Genomic DNA, 18,508 nt, shown 5'->3' with positions numbered 1-18,508 from the left:
GAGAGAAGTACTTCATCGGCTCAGAGGCCACGACGATGAAATACATTGTCTGGCCTGGTGCCCTCTACCTGGTGAAGAAAGGTTACCTACTTGGCAAGATGAGCTCCAGGGTATGTGGAAGTGATTAATAATCTGTGAAGTAACTTTTAGTTCATGTAAATGTCCTCCTAGAGAATTGAATTCCTTATAAAACATTAGTAAGTAGCTAAGCAGAGGCAACTGATAAGTTCAATAAAGTATGTTCTGATCAATGTATTTTCAGCTAATTTTCATAAAGCTTTGAATTTTAATTACATGGCTTCAATATATTCAGCGGCTCCTTCAGAGGAAGGCAAAGTTCCAAATGGGGAGCTGACACAAGACACAACCAGGAAGAAAGGGTGTTACTTGGCTTCAGGAAGCAAAGACCAAACCATACGAATATGGAGCTGTACCAGAGGCAGGAGTAAGTGAGATTTATAATGTGAGATAAACAGTGGCAACTTGGGGAAATTGCTCTTCTCTAACTGCAGCCTTTGCTTGCTAATGTGATAGTTTAAAGAATGGGGTGTGTACTTAAAGCTGCAGATTCCCAAGGCTCCTCTTTCTGTCAGGGAATTTTGATGATCCCTCTTGGTTGTGTAGGTGTGATGACTCTGAAGCTGCCACCCACGAAGAGGAGAGGTGGAGCTGTGGATCCTGCTGTTAAGGAGCGGATTTGGCTCACTGTGCACTGGCCTGTTGGTCGCCCCACAGAGATTGTGTCCAGTGGCTTTGGGTAAGTGGGGCACACACACAGCAGCTTGGGGACCATCAGGAGCTGCAAGTTCATTTATTTATGCTTAAGGAAGCGCTGGGTAGAAAAGAGACTCCCTTCCTCCTTCCTTCCCAGCATCACTCAAGAAAAGACAGGCCAAGAATTAGAGTTCAGGCTCTAGAAAACTACTATTTGTCCCATCATCTAACTGAATATTGTCTGCTAGTGGTACTAGTTGTGGTTGTGCTCATTTACTGGGGAAAAAAAAGACCTGTCAGTTTTCAGGGTGGTGTTTGTGTAGCTGTGTACAGGCAGATGCAGTGGATGTGTGTTGAGCTGGATTACTTTTGTGCTTGCAGTGTGTAATGTAATTACACATTTTGTAGTCTGTGTATAGTTGTTTCATTGAAGTGAAAAATGAAATAAACACTTCGAAATTTGCAGAGGAGAGCTGCTACTCTGGAATTTGTCCCAACCTGGGAAACGAAAATGGACCCTTCTGGGATCTTCAGAAGGACAAAACCACTCCCGGATTGTGTTCAATCTCAGTTCTGTGAAGCGCCAAGACAAAGAGCTCCTTTTTTCCATTTCAATGGACAGAGATGTAAGAGCCATTTAAAAATTAACATTAAAATGCCTGTAGGATACAGTTTGATTGAGTGAGGCTAACCCTTTCAGGGTCACAACTTTTCTTTTAAAGTGGGTTTGTTGCAGCATTTTATAACATCAGTGCCTAACGTTTGTTTTGAGCACTGGTTGTGTACGATTTTGTTAGTTTATAACAAATTAGTTAGTTTAAATAAATAAATAAATAGTTTAGCTCAAGCTCTTACCATGGTGGAGTGAATGGTTATGGCATTCTGGACTTGAATGCTAAGCATTTAATAAAGGGCATTCACCACTTCTTTTTCCTGTGTGCTTCACTCCTAAAAGGTCTAGTTTTCCTTCCTAACATCATTCACTGTGACATGTAATTCTCTGGGTGCAGATCACATGCTGCCAAGCCTTGAATTTGATCCTTTTATTCGTCATCTCACTTATGCTTTGTTTTTCCTTGTCATGTCAGTCACTCTGTATTTAACCATTCCTTGTTCCTTAAATATTCTTCAGGTGAAGTGCTGGGACCTGTCAACTCTGGATTGCAGTTGGACTTTGCCCTCACTTGGGGGATTTGTCTATAGTCTTGCCTTCTCCCCCGTGGACACAGGCTGCCTTGCCATTGGGGTCGGAGACAGCATGATCCGAGTGTGGAACACTTTGTCCATGAACAATATTTATGATGTTAAAACCTTCTGGCAAAGCATAAAGTCCAAGGTTACAGCAGTAAGTGTGATTTAGATTCCTTTTTTTTTTCCCCCTTATCTCTTGACTCCATTTGTTTTTCAACAATATTTTTTTTCTCGTTCACTTTAAAGGAGGTTTTTCCCAGCTGGAAATAGATCAAGCCAAGTTGTTCCTTTTGTACTTGATTCTTTCAGTATACAACACATTTTAGAATCTTGCAATTAATTTTTAGACCTATTTACAACCCTAGATTGCTTGCACTGCATTTAGTGAAAATCAGCTGAAGCCCAACTGGCTGTTGCATTACTTTTGCACTTTTATCCTCCTTTGTGATCTTTCACTGCTTCATCCATGGTTGCCCTTGCTGTGCTAGGCCATTTGATATGGACAAAAAAACAACTACAAAACCCAACATAACCAACATAGATGTCTTCAGTTTGGGTTTAATCAGCAGTAGGCCAGAAGCTACTGCTTGGTAAAATAGCTGGGAAGCAGTAAAACATAGTAGTTATTCTTGTTCACAGCAAAAGCTTTCTCACCTCTCTACTGTTTTTCCATTTCTGTTATGTAGGTGTCAATAGAGTATTTTAGTAGGTGTCAAATAGTATTTTAATGATTTTAGTCCCTTTCATCTTATCCCACCATAGCTGGTAGGGGAGAACATTTGATACTCAGAGCAGAGTGGTCAAGTGTCTGTAGTTAGAAGGGTGGGTGTAAGGCATGGTCCTTGCTCAGCACTTTCAACATTCTCCTTTTGATTATTTATCAATGAAGTGTCTGTAGTTTATGTCATTATGTGTCTCTTTCTATTTTTCTTGCAGTTATCTTGGCATCCAACTAAGGAAGGTTCCTTGGCTTTTGGAACAGATGATGGAAAAGTTGGCATATTCGACACCTTATCCAGCAGGTAACAAAGTAGTTTGGAAATTCATTAGTGTCAGATCCTGCTGGTGTGTTACCACACATGGGTGGTGTGGCCTTTCCTGGGGGATATCTTTGCTATTAGTACTAGGGTAGGATTAAATTAAAACCAGTCACAGTTGGATTTTCAGTGTGTTTTTTCACCTCCATTATGTCTGTTAGCATATAAGGTGAACTTTATTTAAGGTAAACTTAAACTTGCATGATCAGAGATCACCTGTGGGAGGACATCAGTCAAGGAAAACTTTAGCCAGAGAGATATTTTCAGTGAATGAAGAGCAGAGTGGAGGGAAAGGTCACCAGGACAGTTCTGTTACCATTTTAGTAGTGTCCTACAGCAGATGTTAATGAAGGCTTGGTTGAGCCATGGCTTTAGTGTGTTAAACCACCTGGTGTCTGTTTTCACCACTGGAAATAGGTTGAATTGATTTTATCTCTTGTAATTTCCACCTGTTGAAATGTGATTGTTCCTTCTTCCTTGTCTTCCTGCCCAGTGCTAAGAATAAACCCCCTCAGATCTCCAGTACTTACCACAAGAAGACTGTGTACACGTTAGCCTGGGGGCCTCCAACTCCTCCTCTGACTTCTGGTGAGTCTTCCAACACCTTGTGACAAAGTAGAACATCCATGCAGAGCCCACAGATGACATGAGGCAGCTATGCCCTCCCTTCTTAGGAGAAGGAGCCCCATTTGCTTGGTAGCAGTCTTTCCTAGCAGCTAAGAATGCTTGAGGAGTTGTTAATAGCTTTTCAAGGGAACCAAACTCTTTGAATTCTAGGTGAGAGTACCACACCTCTGGGCTTGCTTCTGGTTATTACAGACCAGTAACTGTGCACAGACTTCTGCAGCAACTGCATTGGATCAGACATGAGTTCCTGAGCTCCAGAACTGTTTCTGCCATTTGAACTAAACAGAACAGCTCCATTAGCTCTTCTTACACAACTTGGAATTTTTTTTGAGGACCAAACTTTGAAGGGATTTTAATGCTTGCAGTGATTATGCTATGGGAGATCTCGCAGTAGAAACGAGATGTCTTTTCAGAGGGTTGTACTGTGAGAATTTCCTGCTGCTGGAGCACAGGCAATTGCAGCATTTGTATAGCCATTTGAAATAATGTTTAGATTCATAGTGGGAATGATTACTTCTGGGAAAACTGATGATGAACAGTGTATATGTAGCTCTTTTTCTTTGTTGAATAGGAGAAGAAAGTGAACAGCCCTCTGTAACTTTATATAGTTGTGCTGGAGAAGGTATTGTTTATCAACACAATCCCTGGAAGCTTAATGGAGAGGCAAATGACATCAACAAAGTCATCCAAGACACTAATTCCATCAAAGTGAGTATGAATTTGAGGGGTTTTATGGATTCATGGTGACCATGACTAGAGTTTCTGTGGCCTTGTAGTTGTGAGTTTCTGATTTTGCCTTCATGATGTATATGCAACAAAAAATTTGAACCCCTCAGTCCCCATAGATGAACTTCAGAGACACTTATATGATGTATATGCAACAAAAAATTTGAAGCCCTCAGTCCCCACAGATGAACTTCAGAGACACTTACTGACTCAAACTATTTAAACAGTTTATGTAGTTGCCTCTGCAAAAGGTTGTGGTTTTGTTTCTCCCAGTGTCAACATGGCACATCTGCTTCAGGCATCAGTTACCTAATTTTCTACACTGTAATTTACTTAACCAGAGAAGGTAAGTTGAAGGATAGGGTTTGGTTTTAAAGGTGTGTGTGGCTGTTTGAAATAATAAGTTCATACAGAGCTTTCCAGTTTCAAGGCTCTTGAGGTAATATCATGAATGATGTCCTAGCTTAGATCAATCACATGGTGGCCATGAATGAGTCATTTACCTCAACTCCTCTAAGTTCTCTTGTTTCAAACATGAACTTTTTCTTCTTTAAAGAAATTTTGCATTAAAGGCAGTCATGATTTTGCAGGAGGCTGTTTCCATTTACACTGCAACCAGTGCAGAGTGGTTGGTGATACCTGAATATCTTCTCTAGTATGATCAGTCATTTCTTAGCTGGAGTATAAAACAAGTGAGTGGGTTAGATCTTCGGTTCTGTTGAGCCAGCTGGAGTCAATCAAACAGTATTGATTTGTGTCCACTGGGTTTTGGCTTCTTCCTTGAGTGGAAGACTCACTGGGGGTTAAGGGATTAATATCACAGGCAATGAAACAATCATTTTTAGGCATCTAAATTGCAAATTTTAAGTGGCTTCTGTCTGAATTAGAAAGAATAGAAATAATTACAAGTAAACTTTGGTTTCTTCTGAAATACGATAATATTTGCTTGCAATGTCTGGGGCTTTCCAAGGAGCATAGAGAGATCAAACATCAGGGTCCTACTGGAATCCAGACAAACTTCCTTTGAGATACTTCACTGAACTGATAAAACTAATCACTGTGTCTTGCATCAGTTCATTCAGTCTTTCTTAATTGCTCACGCTTATGTCCCTGCTACAAAACCAATGGACCCTTTTGTGACTTCCATTTTGCAGCTAATTGCAGCTCTGTCCTGTTGCCAGTCTTGTTCTGTTGAATGTATGTGAGAGAGACTCAAGAGCTTTTGGCAATAGTTGTGTCTTCTTTCTACAGCACAAACTGCCTGCACGTACAGAGATCAGCTGGAAACCAGATGGCAAACTCTTGGCTCTTGGCAATGAGGATGGGTATGTTTCACTTGTAGGTTAAGGTGGTGTCTGTGCTGATCTTGACTAGTCACTCTGGTGAAGCAGAAGTGCTTCTTGTTGCCCTGGTTTGTCTGTTCTTTCACTGCTGATGTATTTGAATTATGATAATGCAGCATTCCTTGCCGTTATTTGTTTTAGCTGCTCTTGGCATGGAGGATCCTCATCATCACATTAAATTATTTCTCAAGGATCCACTCATGGTTGAAATGCACTTCTGCTGATGTCTGAAACGAGGGTTTGAGCTGAATCCAGAAAGCACAAACCCAGTTACTCTAACTCATGTTCTGTAATTCTGCTCATGCAAGATGACAACAAATTTCTCATTTTTCCCAACTAGTGTAATTCTCACACCGCTGTTCTTACGTTTCAGCTCAATTGAAATATTTCAGGCACCAAACCTGAAGTTGCTGTGCACTATCCAGCAGCATCACAAACTGATTAATGCCATTCGTTGGCACCACGAGCACGGGAGCCACGCAGAGCTCAGCTACCTGATAGCTTCAGGCTCAATCAACGCCACTATTTACGTGCATAATCTGAAGAACGTTGTAGGTAACAATTTGCAGATTATATTCAAACCTTGGCATCTAGTTTTGGTTTATTTTCTTGTTTGTCTTGCTGACTATATTTAATCTTTTTCTTTGTTTTTTCAGAGAGCACGTCAGAAGGTCCTTTGACCATAACAGAGCCTTTTCGAACACTAGCTGGGCACACAGCTAAAATCACAAGTCTGTCTTGGAGCCCCCACCATGAGGGGAGATTGGTATCTGCTTGCTATGATGGCACTGCACAGGTATTGTTCCGCAGTCCCTCAGAAGTGCATTTCACATCATCCATTCTACAGCTTACTAAGCATCAAAGCTGCTTTTTGTTTATCTCCCTTCCTGAAGTGCTGCAAATGTACCCTTGGTAACCCTCTCCTGATTCTGTGTACCTGATATGCACCTGTCTATGTTTTTGCAACTTGCAAATTGATTTATAAGTCCAGTCATTATTATTTTCATATTAATACTTTTGGATCCTTAAAAAAAGAAAACTTATGCAAATGTAGCAATGCAAACAAAGAAAGCCCTGAATTTTCTCCATTTGCATGTTGGTGTTTGAAATACCCCTGCAAAACCATAAAAACTATGAGTGAAAATGATGAGAAAATGCAGAGTATTAGGGGGAGAAGAGACTTTGAGTGATTGGATTTCTTTCTTGTTGCTAAGGTATGGGATGTTATGAAGGAAGAGCCACTCAGCAACTACCGAGGGCACCAGGGTCGCCTGCTGAGTGTGCAGTGGTCACCAGTGGAGCCAGATTGTGTTTATACAGGAGCAGATGATTTTTCTGTTCACAAATGGCACATCTCCAAGCAGGAGCACACACGACCTCCTCAGGGTAAGCATATTCAAACAGAAGATCCTTTCCTGAGGGTGATGTTGGAGCTGGGAAGTAAAGAGTTGCCATGTTCAAGTGGTGTAAATTCTTATGCTGAATTCTGAATCTGTTTCTTTCCTCCTCAGGAATAAACTGTGTTTAGGTTTAAATTGAGTTGTGTCTTTGTTTGGAAACTAAATGTTGATCTTGAGAGACAGACAGCTGATACACTGAAATTTCAACCTTTTTTTTACAGGCAAAAAGAGTATAGAATTGGAGAAGAAAAGAAGTATGCAACCAAAAGTCAAAGCCAAGAAAAAGAAAAAGCCTATAGGCAAGAGTCCAGGCAAGCAGGATGCAAATGATGCCATGAACGGAGATGAGAACATGAAGGAAATGTTGCTGGAGGAAAATGAAGTGTCAGACCATGAAGAAGAAAAAGAAGCTCAGGAGACAGAGTTGCCTGATAAAGTCTCCATGACTGGTAATAATCAAATCATCTTAGTTCAATGGTTCACAGACTGTTCAGCCCTCAGAGCATCATTAAGTTTAATTTTCATGCTGATTTTCTCATTATATGGTTTTCTCCAAATAGTCCACTTGAAGGAAATCCAGTTCTGGAATGCCTTTTGTAATTTTCTAAACTAGTTTGGGACTGATTGTTTAAGTAAGAAGATTGTGGCTTCATGAACAGTTACTGTGTTTGGCTTGAAACAATGTCATTTTTGATCAGTTGTTGCCCTTGGGTGATAAATCTTGCAGTACCTGGTTGGACCTTCATTAGTGTCTGTTGACATTTATTTAGCCTTCTGACAGTTCTGTAATGTTTCCTTGACACATCCTTTCCCCTCAAAGCTATTAAGTTCTATGGCAAAGCAAAGCTTGGTTGCTGTATATTTCAAAATTAATGTGACAGAATGTGAATATCTGAATTATTCTGCTGTGGCTTTGCCATTCATTGTGTTTCCTTTTCTTATCACTTAACCTCCACAGTGTCTAAGGATACGTCTTCATCTGTATGTGATTATTCTTCATTCAACTTGTCAAAGCCTTTTATGACCCAGAAATCTGCTCTTGTGAAAAAGGATCCACCTAAAGAGAAACCAAGTTAGTATGTTTCAGGGACTTTTAACAGCCCTGCAGATTTCCTCATTCTAGACTTGTGTTTGGCTGCAGCTTTCCCTTCCCAATGTGACACCAAATAAGTGCCAGGGAAAGAAGAGTGTGCTTTTAACATCTCTTGAGTGTTTTAAGTTGCTTATTTTATTTGCCCTGTGTGTCAGCTCAATTGAGCATTTGTTTAATGTGGGCTTAGATATTGCCTTGTAGGTGCTAGTTTCATTCCAGGCAAGATGGGCAGAAAAATATGCTAAGTGATCATTGTTCAAGTCAAGAGTTGTCATAATAGAGATGTTTGTGGCTCCTGAGCACCTGCTTTTTGATTCCCAGTGTGAGAAGCAGGGTGTTTTGGAGCATGTTGAGGAGTTCTGCTGTAGCTGCAGCAGTGACTAAAATGTGTCTGATTTTTCAGCTGCTGATGCCTCTCTGAAGAAGAGGAAGCCTCGTTCTATTCTGCCCTTTAGCACATCCATGGATCACAGATCAAAAGATGAATTGCATCAGGACTGCTTGAGGCTGGCTACATATCTGAAAAATAAAGGTATCAATATAAAACTACTATACTTAGAGGGTAGGTGCTCTGAAGTGCTCAGAGCATGTGTCCAAGGATGTGGCTTTGGCTGCTGGGCGTTATTTTTTTTTTAATCCTCATCTTTATCAAAGTGTGTGACTAGTTGTGGTCTCTTCTCTCACTTCTCCTGCAGCATTTCAGCCCTCTGTAGCTACTCAGATTTTGAGGAGGATCCTTTGTGTGGAGATAGGGCAGAATTGTCTGCACTTGTGCAAAGTGCTTTTCACCTTCAGAAGTCTAATGTGAGCAGAAGAAAATAAGCCATGAGGGAGATGTTTGTGCACTCACAGTATTTTCCTTAAAGCATGCAAAGGAAGGTGCTATGTTTGATTTATTCTAAAGGTTCTGTACAAACATGATTCTTCTAATCAAACTTAGCTCTAAGCACTGAGTGTTGATCTGCAAATTGTTAAACTTGCTATGCATGAAAGAAAGGAGAAGACGTAAGTGTTTGCCAACAGTGGAGTGTAATGGAGTGGTACAGTGACTTGGCACGTTCCTGTTCCCTGTGTTGTACCAAATCTTAACTATTCACTTCTTTTATATGGTTTAGATAATGAAGATATGTCCTCTGACCTCAAAGATTGCATCCACCTGGGGCTGTTCACAGACAGAGCTTCTCTGCACAACATGATTGATGTGGAAGGTAAGTGGAATAATGGATCCATTTTGATTCTTAATTACTATGTCCATTGTAATTCAGTAGAAAACAAGTTAGGGAAAATGCTTGAGTTTTCTTTGCTGTGGATTAAAGTGTAGGATTAAGAATGAAAAGATGAAAATAGATCTTTTTTCCCGAACAGTTTTTGTATCTTTCAGACCTGCAACGCCTTAAGCTTGAATAATCTCACTTTTGCCATGTTATTTGACTACAGCAGATAATGCTGTTACACTCATGCTGATAGGAAGTGTGTTTGCTTCCAACAGGAAAACATCACTTGGAGAATGGGTATCCAGAGCTCTTTCAGCAGCTTATGTTGTGGAAAGGAGACATGAAGGGTGTCCTCCAGGCAGCTGCTGAGAGGGGAGAGCTAACAGACCAGCTGGTAGCAATGTCACCCATGGGTATGTTTGCTCTGGTAACACATAAGCTAAATTCCACCTTAAACACAGGGTGGAATTGGCTGCCCAGAGTACTCTCATTCTGGTTCTTCTGGGATGGAAGCTCAGGAGTTGGCTTTTTGTGATATGTACCAGTCCTTACAGCTTGCTGTTGGCTTAAATGTGCTTGTAAGTTATTTCACTGGTAGTGAAGCTCTACAGTCATGTTCTAGCCCTAGTTTTGCCCTGTTGCATTGCTTCATTGACTTGTATTAGGGTGGTTAAGAAATGAGCAACTAGTCTGGGGCAGAGAAGAGGCACATGTGAAGAAACCAATAATAATCATAGAATTTTAGGGGTTGGCATGTACTTTGTAGATTATCTAGTCCCAACCCCGTGCCATGGGCAGGGACACCCCCACTAGACCAGGTTGCCTCATCCAGCCTGACCTTTAACACTGCCAGGGTTGGGGCAGCCACAGCCTCCCTGGGCAACCTGTTCAAGTATGTAATAATGTCATCCCACAGGAATTATTCCAGTTTCAAAGCTTTGCCTCCAATGGTATTGCCTTCTCTCTTGCAGTTGGATATCAGGCCTGGGTGTGGACAGTAGAAGCCTTTGCAAAGCAGCTGTGTTTCCAGGAGCAATATGTGAAGGCTGCCTCCCATCTCCTGTCCATCCACAAAGTGTATGAGGCTGTCGAGCTCCTGAAAGTGAACAATTTCTACAGGTTGCTATATATTTGTTGAGCATTTGCAGTTGTTTTCTGGTGGGGTAGGTTGGACATTTTGGCTGACTTTTTGTACAGTCAATTCACTTTTCTGTCTGGTTTCCCTTATGTGCATTAGAGAAGCAATTGTAATTGCTAAGGCCAGACTGCGTCCGGAAGATCCAATTCTGAAGGATCTCTACACTAGCTGGGCAGCTCTGTTAGAGAAAGATGGTCATTATTCCATGGCTGCCAAATGGTGAGTGTTACTGGGAAGGAGACAGAATTGGTTCCATGACTGAAACAATGAAGGTTCTTGGTTTTGCAGCAGTTGAAATCTGTTAACTGTACATTATTTGCCTAAGGTGCTTTCTGAGCCTGATCTCACTAGAATCCCTCTAATGTAGGTGGGAAAAGGAGCTCCAGAGAGCAGTTTAGAGCAGAAGGTCCAAATGCCATACTACAGGAGAGCCATCTCTTTCCATAGATGTTACTGGAAGTCTTTGAAAATTGGTCTAGCAAGACTAACATTAGGATGTCTGCAAAAAAACTGTGCGATATTTCTGACCTTTTCACTGGAAACATGCAGTGCAGCAGTTCATCTTGAGTTTCTTGAGGTCTTAGCTAATACCCTCATCTCTGGTTTATCCTGCTCCAACTGGAGTGTTTCAAATTTGCGACAGCCTGAATTACTAATAACACTCGAATTATTTTGGCTGGAACAGTGTCCTTTGCTTGATGCTGATTTCAGTTGTGGCATTTTTGAGGGTGTTCACGTTGTGAAAGGATTCACCTGAAATCCAGAGAAATGCAGTAGGGACAAACTGCTGCATATAACCTTTGTCTCTTGAATCTGTTTAGTTGTATTGTTCTTCCAAGCCCTGTGTGGTATTTACAGCATCAGAGATTCCAGTCCAGGCTTTAAGACTGTGTGACTTTCCCTTTGTAGCTTTACATCAGATTGTTCTCCATATGTCTGTAGTAAACTGTAGTGACAACAGCTCCGAGAACCTATAGAAAATACAGGTTTATCTTCATTTGTCTGCTTGTGCTGTTGTGTTGCAATGCAATTAAAAAACAGTATTTTAGTACTAATTAACTTGATTTGCTTTTATCTCTTTCAGTTATCTGGGGGCTTCTTCACCCTATGATTCAGTTAAAGTGTTGTCAAAGAAGGGGGATGTGACATCCCTTAAAACTGCTGCTGAGCTTGCACTGATATCTGGAGAGGAGGAGTTGTCAGCAACTTTGGCTTTGAGATGTGCCCAAGACCTGCTGTTATCCAGGAACTGGGTGGGAGCTCAGGAAGTCCTTCAGCAACATAAAACCTTATTTGTGAGTGTGATTGTTTCCTTTCTGCTTTCTTCAGTGTTGTCTCTCTCCAAATTAACTTAACTTGGCACCACTTCCCATGTGTTAATAGTCCATAGGAAGTCCCTTTGAGCTGGTTTTGCCTCAAAATATTTTTCTGGAAGTAGATTGCAATGACCCTATGGAAAAACATGTGCCATTGCAAAGGGCCTGTTGAGGGGAGGCTCTGTGTAGGCTCTGTGCTTGTTGGATACATGAGAAGCTGTTGAGAAAAGTGGGATTATTTTTGTAAGTGTGTAATACTGATCGTGAGAAGAAGGAAATAAAGCATTTGCTGTTTACATAAAAGGAACAAATGAGGGAACTGTAAGTCCAGCTGCTGGAGGCTTAAACCTGAAATCAATTTTCCAGTGGACTGAGGAGCAGGTGATTACCTTGGTTTGTTCTGAGGTTTCCTTCTGACTTTCCTTTGAGTTTCTATCAGCACTGTTCTTTGGTAGCTGCTGTTGTCAAACAGTCTGTCACCAACAAGCTGCCACCAGCCATGATGTTCTTAAATCTGTCTTCCTGCTATGGTCAGTAAGGGATTGTTTTTCTTGTAGCAACAGCTCAGTGCTTTATTTTTTCCTTGTTAAAGGGACAAAGACTTGTTTTCTGCCTGAACGAGCTGCTTTGCAAGTGCCTTAGTGAAAGAAATCCCTGTGAGCGAAAGAGCCCTGTGCCTCCCTGTTACCACAGCTGGGAGCTGAACAGAGAGGCCTCATTTTTGGACATGGTGAGAGAAGTGTGGCAGAATGTACTGGGCATGGACACCACTGAACGAGCCACATGTGCATGGGAGCAGCTGCGCAGGGTTGAGCGTCCTTCTTCTACCAGCAACACACCCCCAAAGCAGGTGAGTGGATTTTGATCTCTGCAGACACAAAGCCTTACTATGGCATAGGCAGTAAAGCAGCCACTTTGCGATGTTGTACCACCCATTTCCAGGGGACTGATGTCTGCACTCTGCTGCAGGATGGAGTTATAGTCTGGGAGAAAGAGATGATCAGGAGCTGGGGCAGCTTGAGTAGGCACCAGTTTGTTTCTGGTCAGGGTAAGAACTGACATATGGTGTCAGTGCTGATCACCGAGGTCACTAAGATGTGCTGGCTGGGAGTGATAAAACCGAGTGGTCTCAGTACTGATTCAGGAGTTTGTATTGGCCTGTTAGGAGAGGCAGAGCTGCTGCTTTTTAAAATATCCTGGAGTTTACAAGGTCTGTCCACAGACTGATGCAGCTGCAGCTCTTCTTTCTGACCACAGTGAGTCACTGACCTTTGGTGTGCTCCCACTTCTCATCCATTTAGTGGGACACATGCAAGCACAGCTGCTGGTTTCACAGATCTGTTCTACATGGCTCAGTGCTATCTCCTGCATGAAGGAGACTGTAAATTGCATTGTCATTAATACTGCTTTTGGTTAAAAGTCATGTGATTCTGGGCTCTTCCACAGTGGTCATAAGCTCATAGCTTGCAGTAAAGCTTACTAGTTGTGCTCTCTGATGCTTCTGTAGGTGCTTTTCCATATCTCCCATGACCTGGCCCTTGCAGCCCTGAGCTGTCAGTCTGCTACCTGGGATGAGGCAGTGAAAAGCATTCTTGGAGCTGTGACACGGAGTTTTGATGCTGGTAATTTCCCTCTGATGCAGGAAATTTGCAGTATCATCCTTCCTGAGGGTAAGTCTCTCTTTGTGTCTCCTCTCCTGGCACTGATGGATACAGGGCTCTTCCCTGTAAGCACAGCTATGTGTCCATTAATTGTCCCAGGCATCATAATGTTTGGAAGGAGCAGGACAATATCTAGCCATATCTATGGAAAGCTGTGGAATTTGGCTAGTGCAAGGGCCATTGGGCAGTCAAGAGAATCAAGATTCCTGACTCTAGAAGGAAGCTCAGCTGTGTCAGCTGGTGTGAGTGATGTAGGAAATTGAGCAAATTCTGTTCTGCAAGGATGATGAGGGACATTAGAAAGCTGTGTTCATCTCACACCTACAAACCACTCCAGCCTGCCCTTCATTGGCATCAGAGTATGCAGTGCATTTATTCTGTGGCTCTTGTTTGTGTGTCTGTTGTGTTGTGTAGCTTGGGACCAGGGAGGTTTGCTGTAGCTGATGAGAACATGAAGTCTCATGTTAGCTAGAACAGAGTATTGTGTTCACCAGGATGCCAAAGAGGTCTTTGCTTTCATACTTCCTGTACTGCTCCGCCAGAATCTGAGTTAAATCCCTGATTTGAGTTTGCTGGTTCGTTTACCAGACCTGGTTGTCTTTGGAAAGCTCTGTGAACTCTTTGTAATCCTTTCATTATTAGGTTGTGATGACCTGAGACACAAACTGGACAGCACCAATTCTCAGAGCATGGATGCCTGCAGAAGCCTGGAGGGCTTTGTGGCTTATAGGCTGCTCTATGACGTGTGGTGGAACCCACCCAAAGACTCCCTTGGCTTGCAAAAGGCTGTGCTGGACCCTGTGCTGTGTCCCAGTGAGCAGACAACTCTTGAGAAGAGTTACAGTCCAGATAACTCCTCCCCTGAAAAAACTGATCAAACTGCACCTGAGATGGATGAAAACCTCTGCAATAGAACTGAAGTTCCTAAGTGTGAGACAGAAAGTGACTCATTAACTAACTCGGTTGATTTGGTAGACCGACAGTCAAAACTGAAGGGCTGCAAAGTGCTCCTTTCAGATGAGATGGCTGCTCTGCAGAACACCCAGAGAGATATAGCTGAGGTCCAGGAGACGTTAGCAGAAATGATCCACCAGCATCAGCAGCAGAGGAACAATCTCCAGGAAAACACAAATGGAAACGCCCAGGAAAGCAACCTGAAGCAGAGCTCAGAGGCTGAATCAGACCAACCATGCTGTGACAGCAGCCAGATGAATGGGTAAGCTTCAGCACATTGAAAGAGTGGATTGAAAAGTGTTGAGGTTTTGTGTGTATTTGTGCAGCAAATTCATAGTTTAGCTTTGACTGTGATCTCCAGCTCAACACTCCACATACAACTCAGAAGTCCTGCATTTCCCTGGGGCAGATCACCACATGCATAACCTTAGTGCAGCTGAATAGCTTTGTGGTACATGAGTGTGTTGTTACAGGGAATAGCAGGGTGGTTGGAAAGGGGAGGATAATGAAAAGGACGAGCATGATCTAAGAGGTTTCTTTGTTGAACAGTTGTTTGGGACTTTGGCAAGAATGAGCTAGAGCATAAAACACTTGTCCAGTTCTCTGCTGGGCTCCCTGCACAGGAGGGAGGCTGTGCAGTCATCTAAGAGAAACAGTTCCTCATGCCACCTGTTCTTTCCTTGACAGCAAAGATGAAGTGAAGCAACCGATTACACTCCCTGAGCTCACAAAGCAGCTTCTAAAAGCAAAGCAGAAACTAGCTGAATTCCCAGACAGTATAAAGGTAAGTTTGCAGAATAGCCATTGTGGTTCTGAAAAAAGGCAGTAGTTGTGTAAAGGCAGCCTCAGCATAGAATCCTTTCCATGCAGAAAGGAACAGAGATGTTCCTCGTGATCCTGTGGCAATTTTGAGAGAGAACAGCTGAGATCAAGGTGCTATTTTTCTTTGAAGTGTAACTTTCCCCGTGAAAGCGGAAAGGGTAGCTAAAGCTCCTGCATGGGAGAACTCAATGGGATATTCTGTTTGGATCTATCCCATGCATTTTAAAAGTAATCCCTTGCTACTTACATCTGAAAAGAGTTTTGATAAACAATGAAACCAGAAATTTAAACTATAAAATGGACTTTATAGATTAAGAGCTGAAGAAACATCACATTTGAAAACATTTCCTGGGCTGTCTCATCCCCTGTTCTTTCATCTATAATATAAAAGTAACCATGGTGATTGTGCATGAGGGGTAAACCTGGTTAAATGTGAAGAGGAAAAATTGCATCTGACTCCTGACTGTCTGTTCAAGGATGTTACATAGCAGTGTCTTTAGAGAGCTGCCTGCCTGGATATGTTATTGAACAATTGCAATTGAAAGAGTAGACATCACCTCATCTTCTCTTTTTTGCAGGTCTTCCCATTCCCTGATGTGCTGGAGTGCTGCCTTGTACTCCTTCACCTTGGATCCCAGTGCCCTGCTGAGCTGCAGGAACAGGCTCTGGATCTCCTGAGGAAACATGGTAGTGCTAATATTTACAAAAAGGCTGTCAGGAGGTTCTTGACATGACCTTTTGAGACCAAACTGTCTCCCTTGAGCTGCTTTCAGCTACTTACTACCAGGGCTGTTCTTTCTTCAGGTGAAGGCTTGTTTTGATGGCTGTGGTTGTTCTTGATAGAACTACAAAAATCAGCTTTATACTAGACCCATTTGTGGTCATCAACTAATGCTGCTTAAGGAGAGTGTTAGAGAATTGTGGGCTTGACCTGTATGCAGGATTTTTGCATAGGTTTTTTTATTTGTTGGACACTGTTAATGGAAGCTCTTGCAATTTAGATGTAAGAGAAGCAGTTCTGTGCAGCTGTCTCAGTCCTTCAGCAGAGGATGAACAGCTGCCCTCAGGAAAATTAATGGTTTCTGTAAGCAAACTAACCTTAAGCCAGTATTGTTCCTAAAAACATTGTGGGTTTATTTTCCCTCCTTTAAATAAAGTCTTCTGCCACCATGGATTGGTATTTAATTTGATGTATAGAGATCAGTACCAGCCAGGGGCAAATGCATTAAAAATGTGTCTGGGGTAGAATTTTGTTGTTAAATGTACCACATAAATCAAACTTGGTAGTGTGGTGAAGCCACTGTACAAAATGAAAGGTGAGCAAGATCTTTTATAATTGTTTCCAGGATGACTAGCAAGAGATCAGGGATTTCTCCAGGTCAAGAAAAGTCCCTGCTTTTGACAACATCCATGGCTGAACAAACTGCTTTTTGCTACAGGGATGATGAATTTGGGGCATCATCATGTTCTGTAGGACAGTGCTGTTGTAGAAGTGCCCAAACCAATCCTAGATTCTGCAGTTTTGAATTTGCAATATTTTGACCTTGCAGGTTACCCTAAAGGCTTTGTCTGTCCTGTTAGAAAAACTAACTCATAAGAAAAGCATGAGGCTGCATAAGGCTTAGTGAACATAGCATCTATCTTCGTCATTTCTAGAGGTAAGGCTGTAAATGCAGTAGATAAGTTCATGATAGGATGGGAGGGAAAGTTTATATACACTAAAGATCATTGTTAAAGAATTAAAAGGCAGGATGGATTTTTTTTTTTAGATCCAAAGCTCTTCCTAATTAAAAGGCAGGATGGATTTTTTTTTTAGATCCAAAGCTGTTCCTGGTTCTTCCAGCCAAAATGCAAACTTAGCCCTGATAGATTTCCTGCTTCAAGCTGAATAAAGCCTCAGAACAGCTTGAAGAGCAGCAGGTGAAGGTTAGGCTGAAAGAACCTTCATTAATCAGTGAACTGTAGCCACCAACTTGATTTGCTCAGTTCAGTACAAAGTACCCGAAAACCAGGCGGGGGAGCCAGTGTTTCACCCAACAGCCTTCCTGCACTTACAGCAGGAACCACTGGAGTTCAGAGGGAGCAGGAACCACTGGAGTTCAGAGGGAGCAGGAAAACTTCACACACAACAGTTTGTTACTTTTAGGCACCACAAAGCACTGCAAGAATATTCCTCTCTGCTGTGAGCTGTGCAGGAGGAGAATACAAGACCTTCAGCTCAGCTTTCAGCAGCTACTGCACAATGAGCTCAAAAGCAGATTTTACTAAGAACTGCCCCAGTGGCACATCCTAAGGGGCAGAGGAAGAAACTTGAGTGGTTTTGAGCATGTATTGCCCAAATTCAGGTTTCAAAGCATCGACTTTGAAAATTTTAGTGCTTGATGGAAAATCCAAAACAAAACCTGGTTTACAAAAATTTATTTTACAAAAATTAAAAACAAGTAGTATTTACAAGCATTTTAAATACCAGCTCTAAACCTCAACTCTTAATAATAGATTCGGCTTGTGGAAAATGCAAGACAAATTCTTAAAATGTCAAGTCCACCATGCCCAAAAGGGTTCTTTGAGAAATGTCATTACAGAGCTGTTGGGAAAAAAATGCTATAGAGCAGCTCATTCTTTTTTAAAGTCAGAATCCCAAGTACTTCCATCCTCTAAGTACTTTTCAGGTGTTTATAATGAAAAGAAACAGAGTTAGCTTATCTGTTAAGCATGTTGTAAAATTAAGGGATGGAGAAGGAGGGGAGAGAAGAGGAATCAAATATTTACTGAACTATTTGTGTTGTAAGAAGAGTAAAATTTGTAGGTTAAGTTGAAGAAAACTGAAGTCAGAGTATTGGTTCAATCCTCTGTGAAAGGCAAACTTTGGGGCCTCTGAATGTACTTCCAGAACTGTTTCTTAATACCTGTAAGAACTAACTGAGGTTCAGTATGGGTCAAACTTGTAACATAGAGAATTAGAAACTATGGAGTGCTGATCAAATCAGCTCCATTAATAATAGCCATTCCCACTGTTGTTAAAGCAAATCTCTGGATATTTGTAGCTGCAAGGATCATTTTTAATGACATCATCCATTCTCAAACCTCTGCAGTGATCAAAGGCAGCAATTTCCACAGACTACACAAAGATAAAAGAAGCACAACATGAGGTGAAGCTGTCACCCTCACAACAGGCAGAAGTCTTAAAATTAGCTTTATAGACTGCAAATTTGTGTGTCTGTGTCCATTTCCACTAGATTTCCAGACCCTTAGCTCTACCCAATATTATACCA

At 41.8% G+C, this 18,508-nt stretch overlaps 1 protein-coding gene across 1 annotated transcript in view; it reads left to right on the top strand.

Moving 5' to 3' along the window:
- GEMIN5 (gem (nuclear organelle) associated protein 5) overlaps positions 1-15,970 on the top strand; it is a gene marked incomplete at its 5' end in the record, with an annotated part of 17,862 nt that extends 1,892 nt beyond the window's left edge. The window contains 25 exon segments of the mRNA XM_009083079.1: positions 1-110; positions 314-445; positions 625-757; positions 1,181-1,340; positions 1,847-2,059; positions 2,842-2,927; positions 3,436-3,530; positions 4,141-4,277; positions 5,547-5,620; positions 6,012-6,193; positions 6,295-6,434; positions 6,853-7,024; positions 7,260-7,487; positions 7,997-8,110; positions 8,535-8,663; positions 9,247-9,339; positions 9,621-9,758; positions 10,317-10,464; positions 10,583-10,702; positions 11,568-11,778; positions 12,392-12,649; positions 13,307-13,469; positions 14,103-14,676; positions 15,102-15,198; positions 15,815-15,970. The exon segment at positions 1-110 is cut by the window's left edge and continues 21 nt beyond it. Of these exon segments, the coding sequence (XP_009081327.1) occupies positions 1-110; positions 314-445; positions 625-757; positions 1,181-1,340; positions 1,847-2,059; positions 2,842-2,927; positions 3,436-3,530; positions 4,141-4,277; positions 5,547-5,620; positions 6,012-6,193; positions 6,295-6,434; positions 6,853-7,024; positions 7,260-7,487; positions 7,997-8,110; positions 8,535-8,663; positions 9,247-9,339; positions 9,621-9,758; positions 10,317-10,464; positions 10,583-10,702; positions 11,568-11,778; positions 12,392-12,649; positions 13,307-13,469; positions 14,103-14,676; positions 15,102-15,198; positions 15,815-15,970 (4,063 nt within the window).
- Between the last annotated feature and the right edge of the window lie 2,538 nt (positions 15,971-18,508).

Source organism: Acanthisitta chloris, unplaced genomic scaffold, assembly GCF_000695815.1.
Source record: "Acanthisitta chloris isolate BGI_N310 unplaced genomic scaffold, ASM69581v1 scaffold23649, whole genome shotgun sequence".
Taxonomy (NCBI): Eukaryota; Metazoa; Chordata; class Aves; order Passeriformes; family Acanthisittidae; genus Acanthisitta; species Acanthisitta chloris.
Note: the sequence above shows the minus strand (reverse complement) of the source record. Positions and strands in the feature narration are given on the sequence as shown.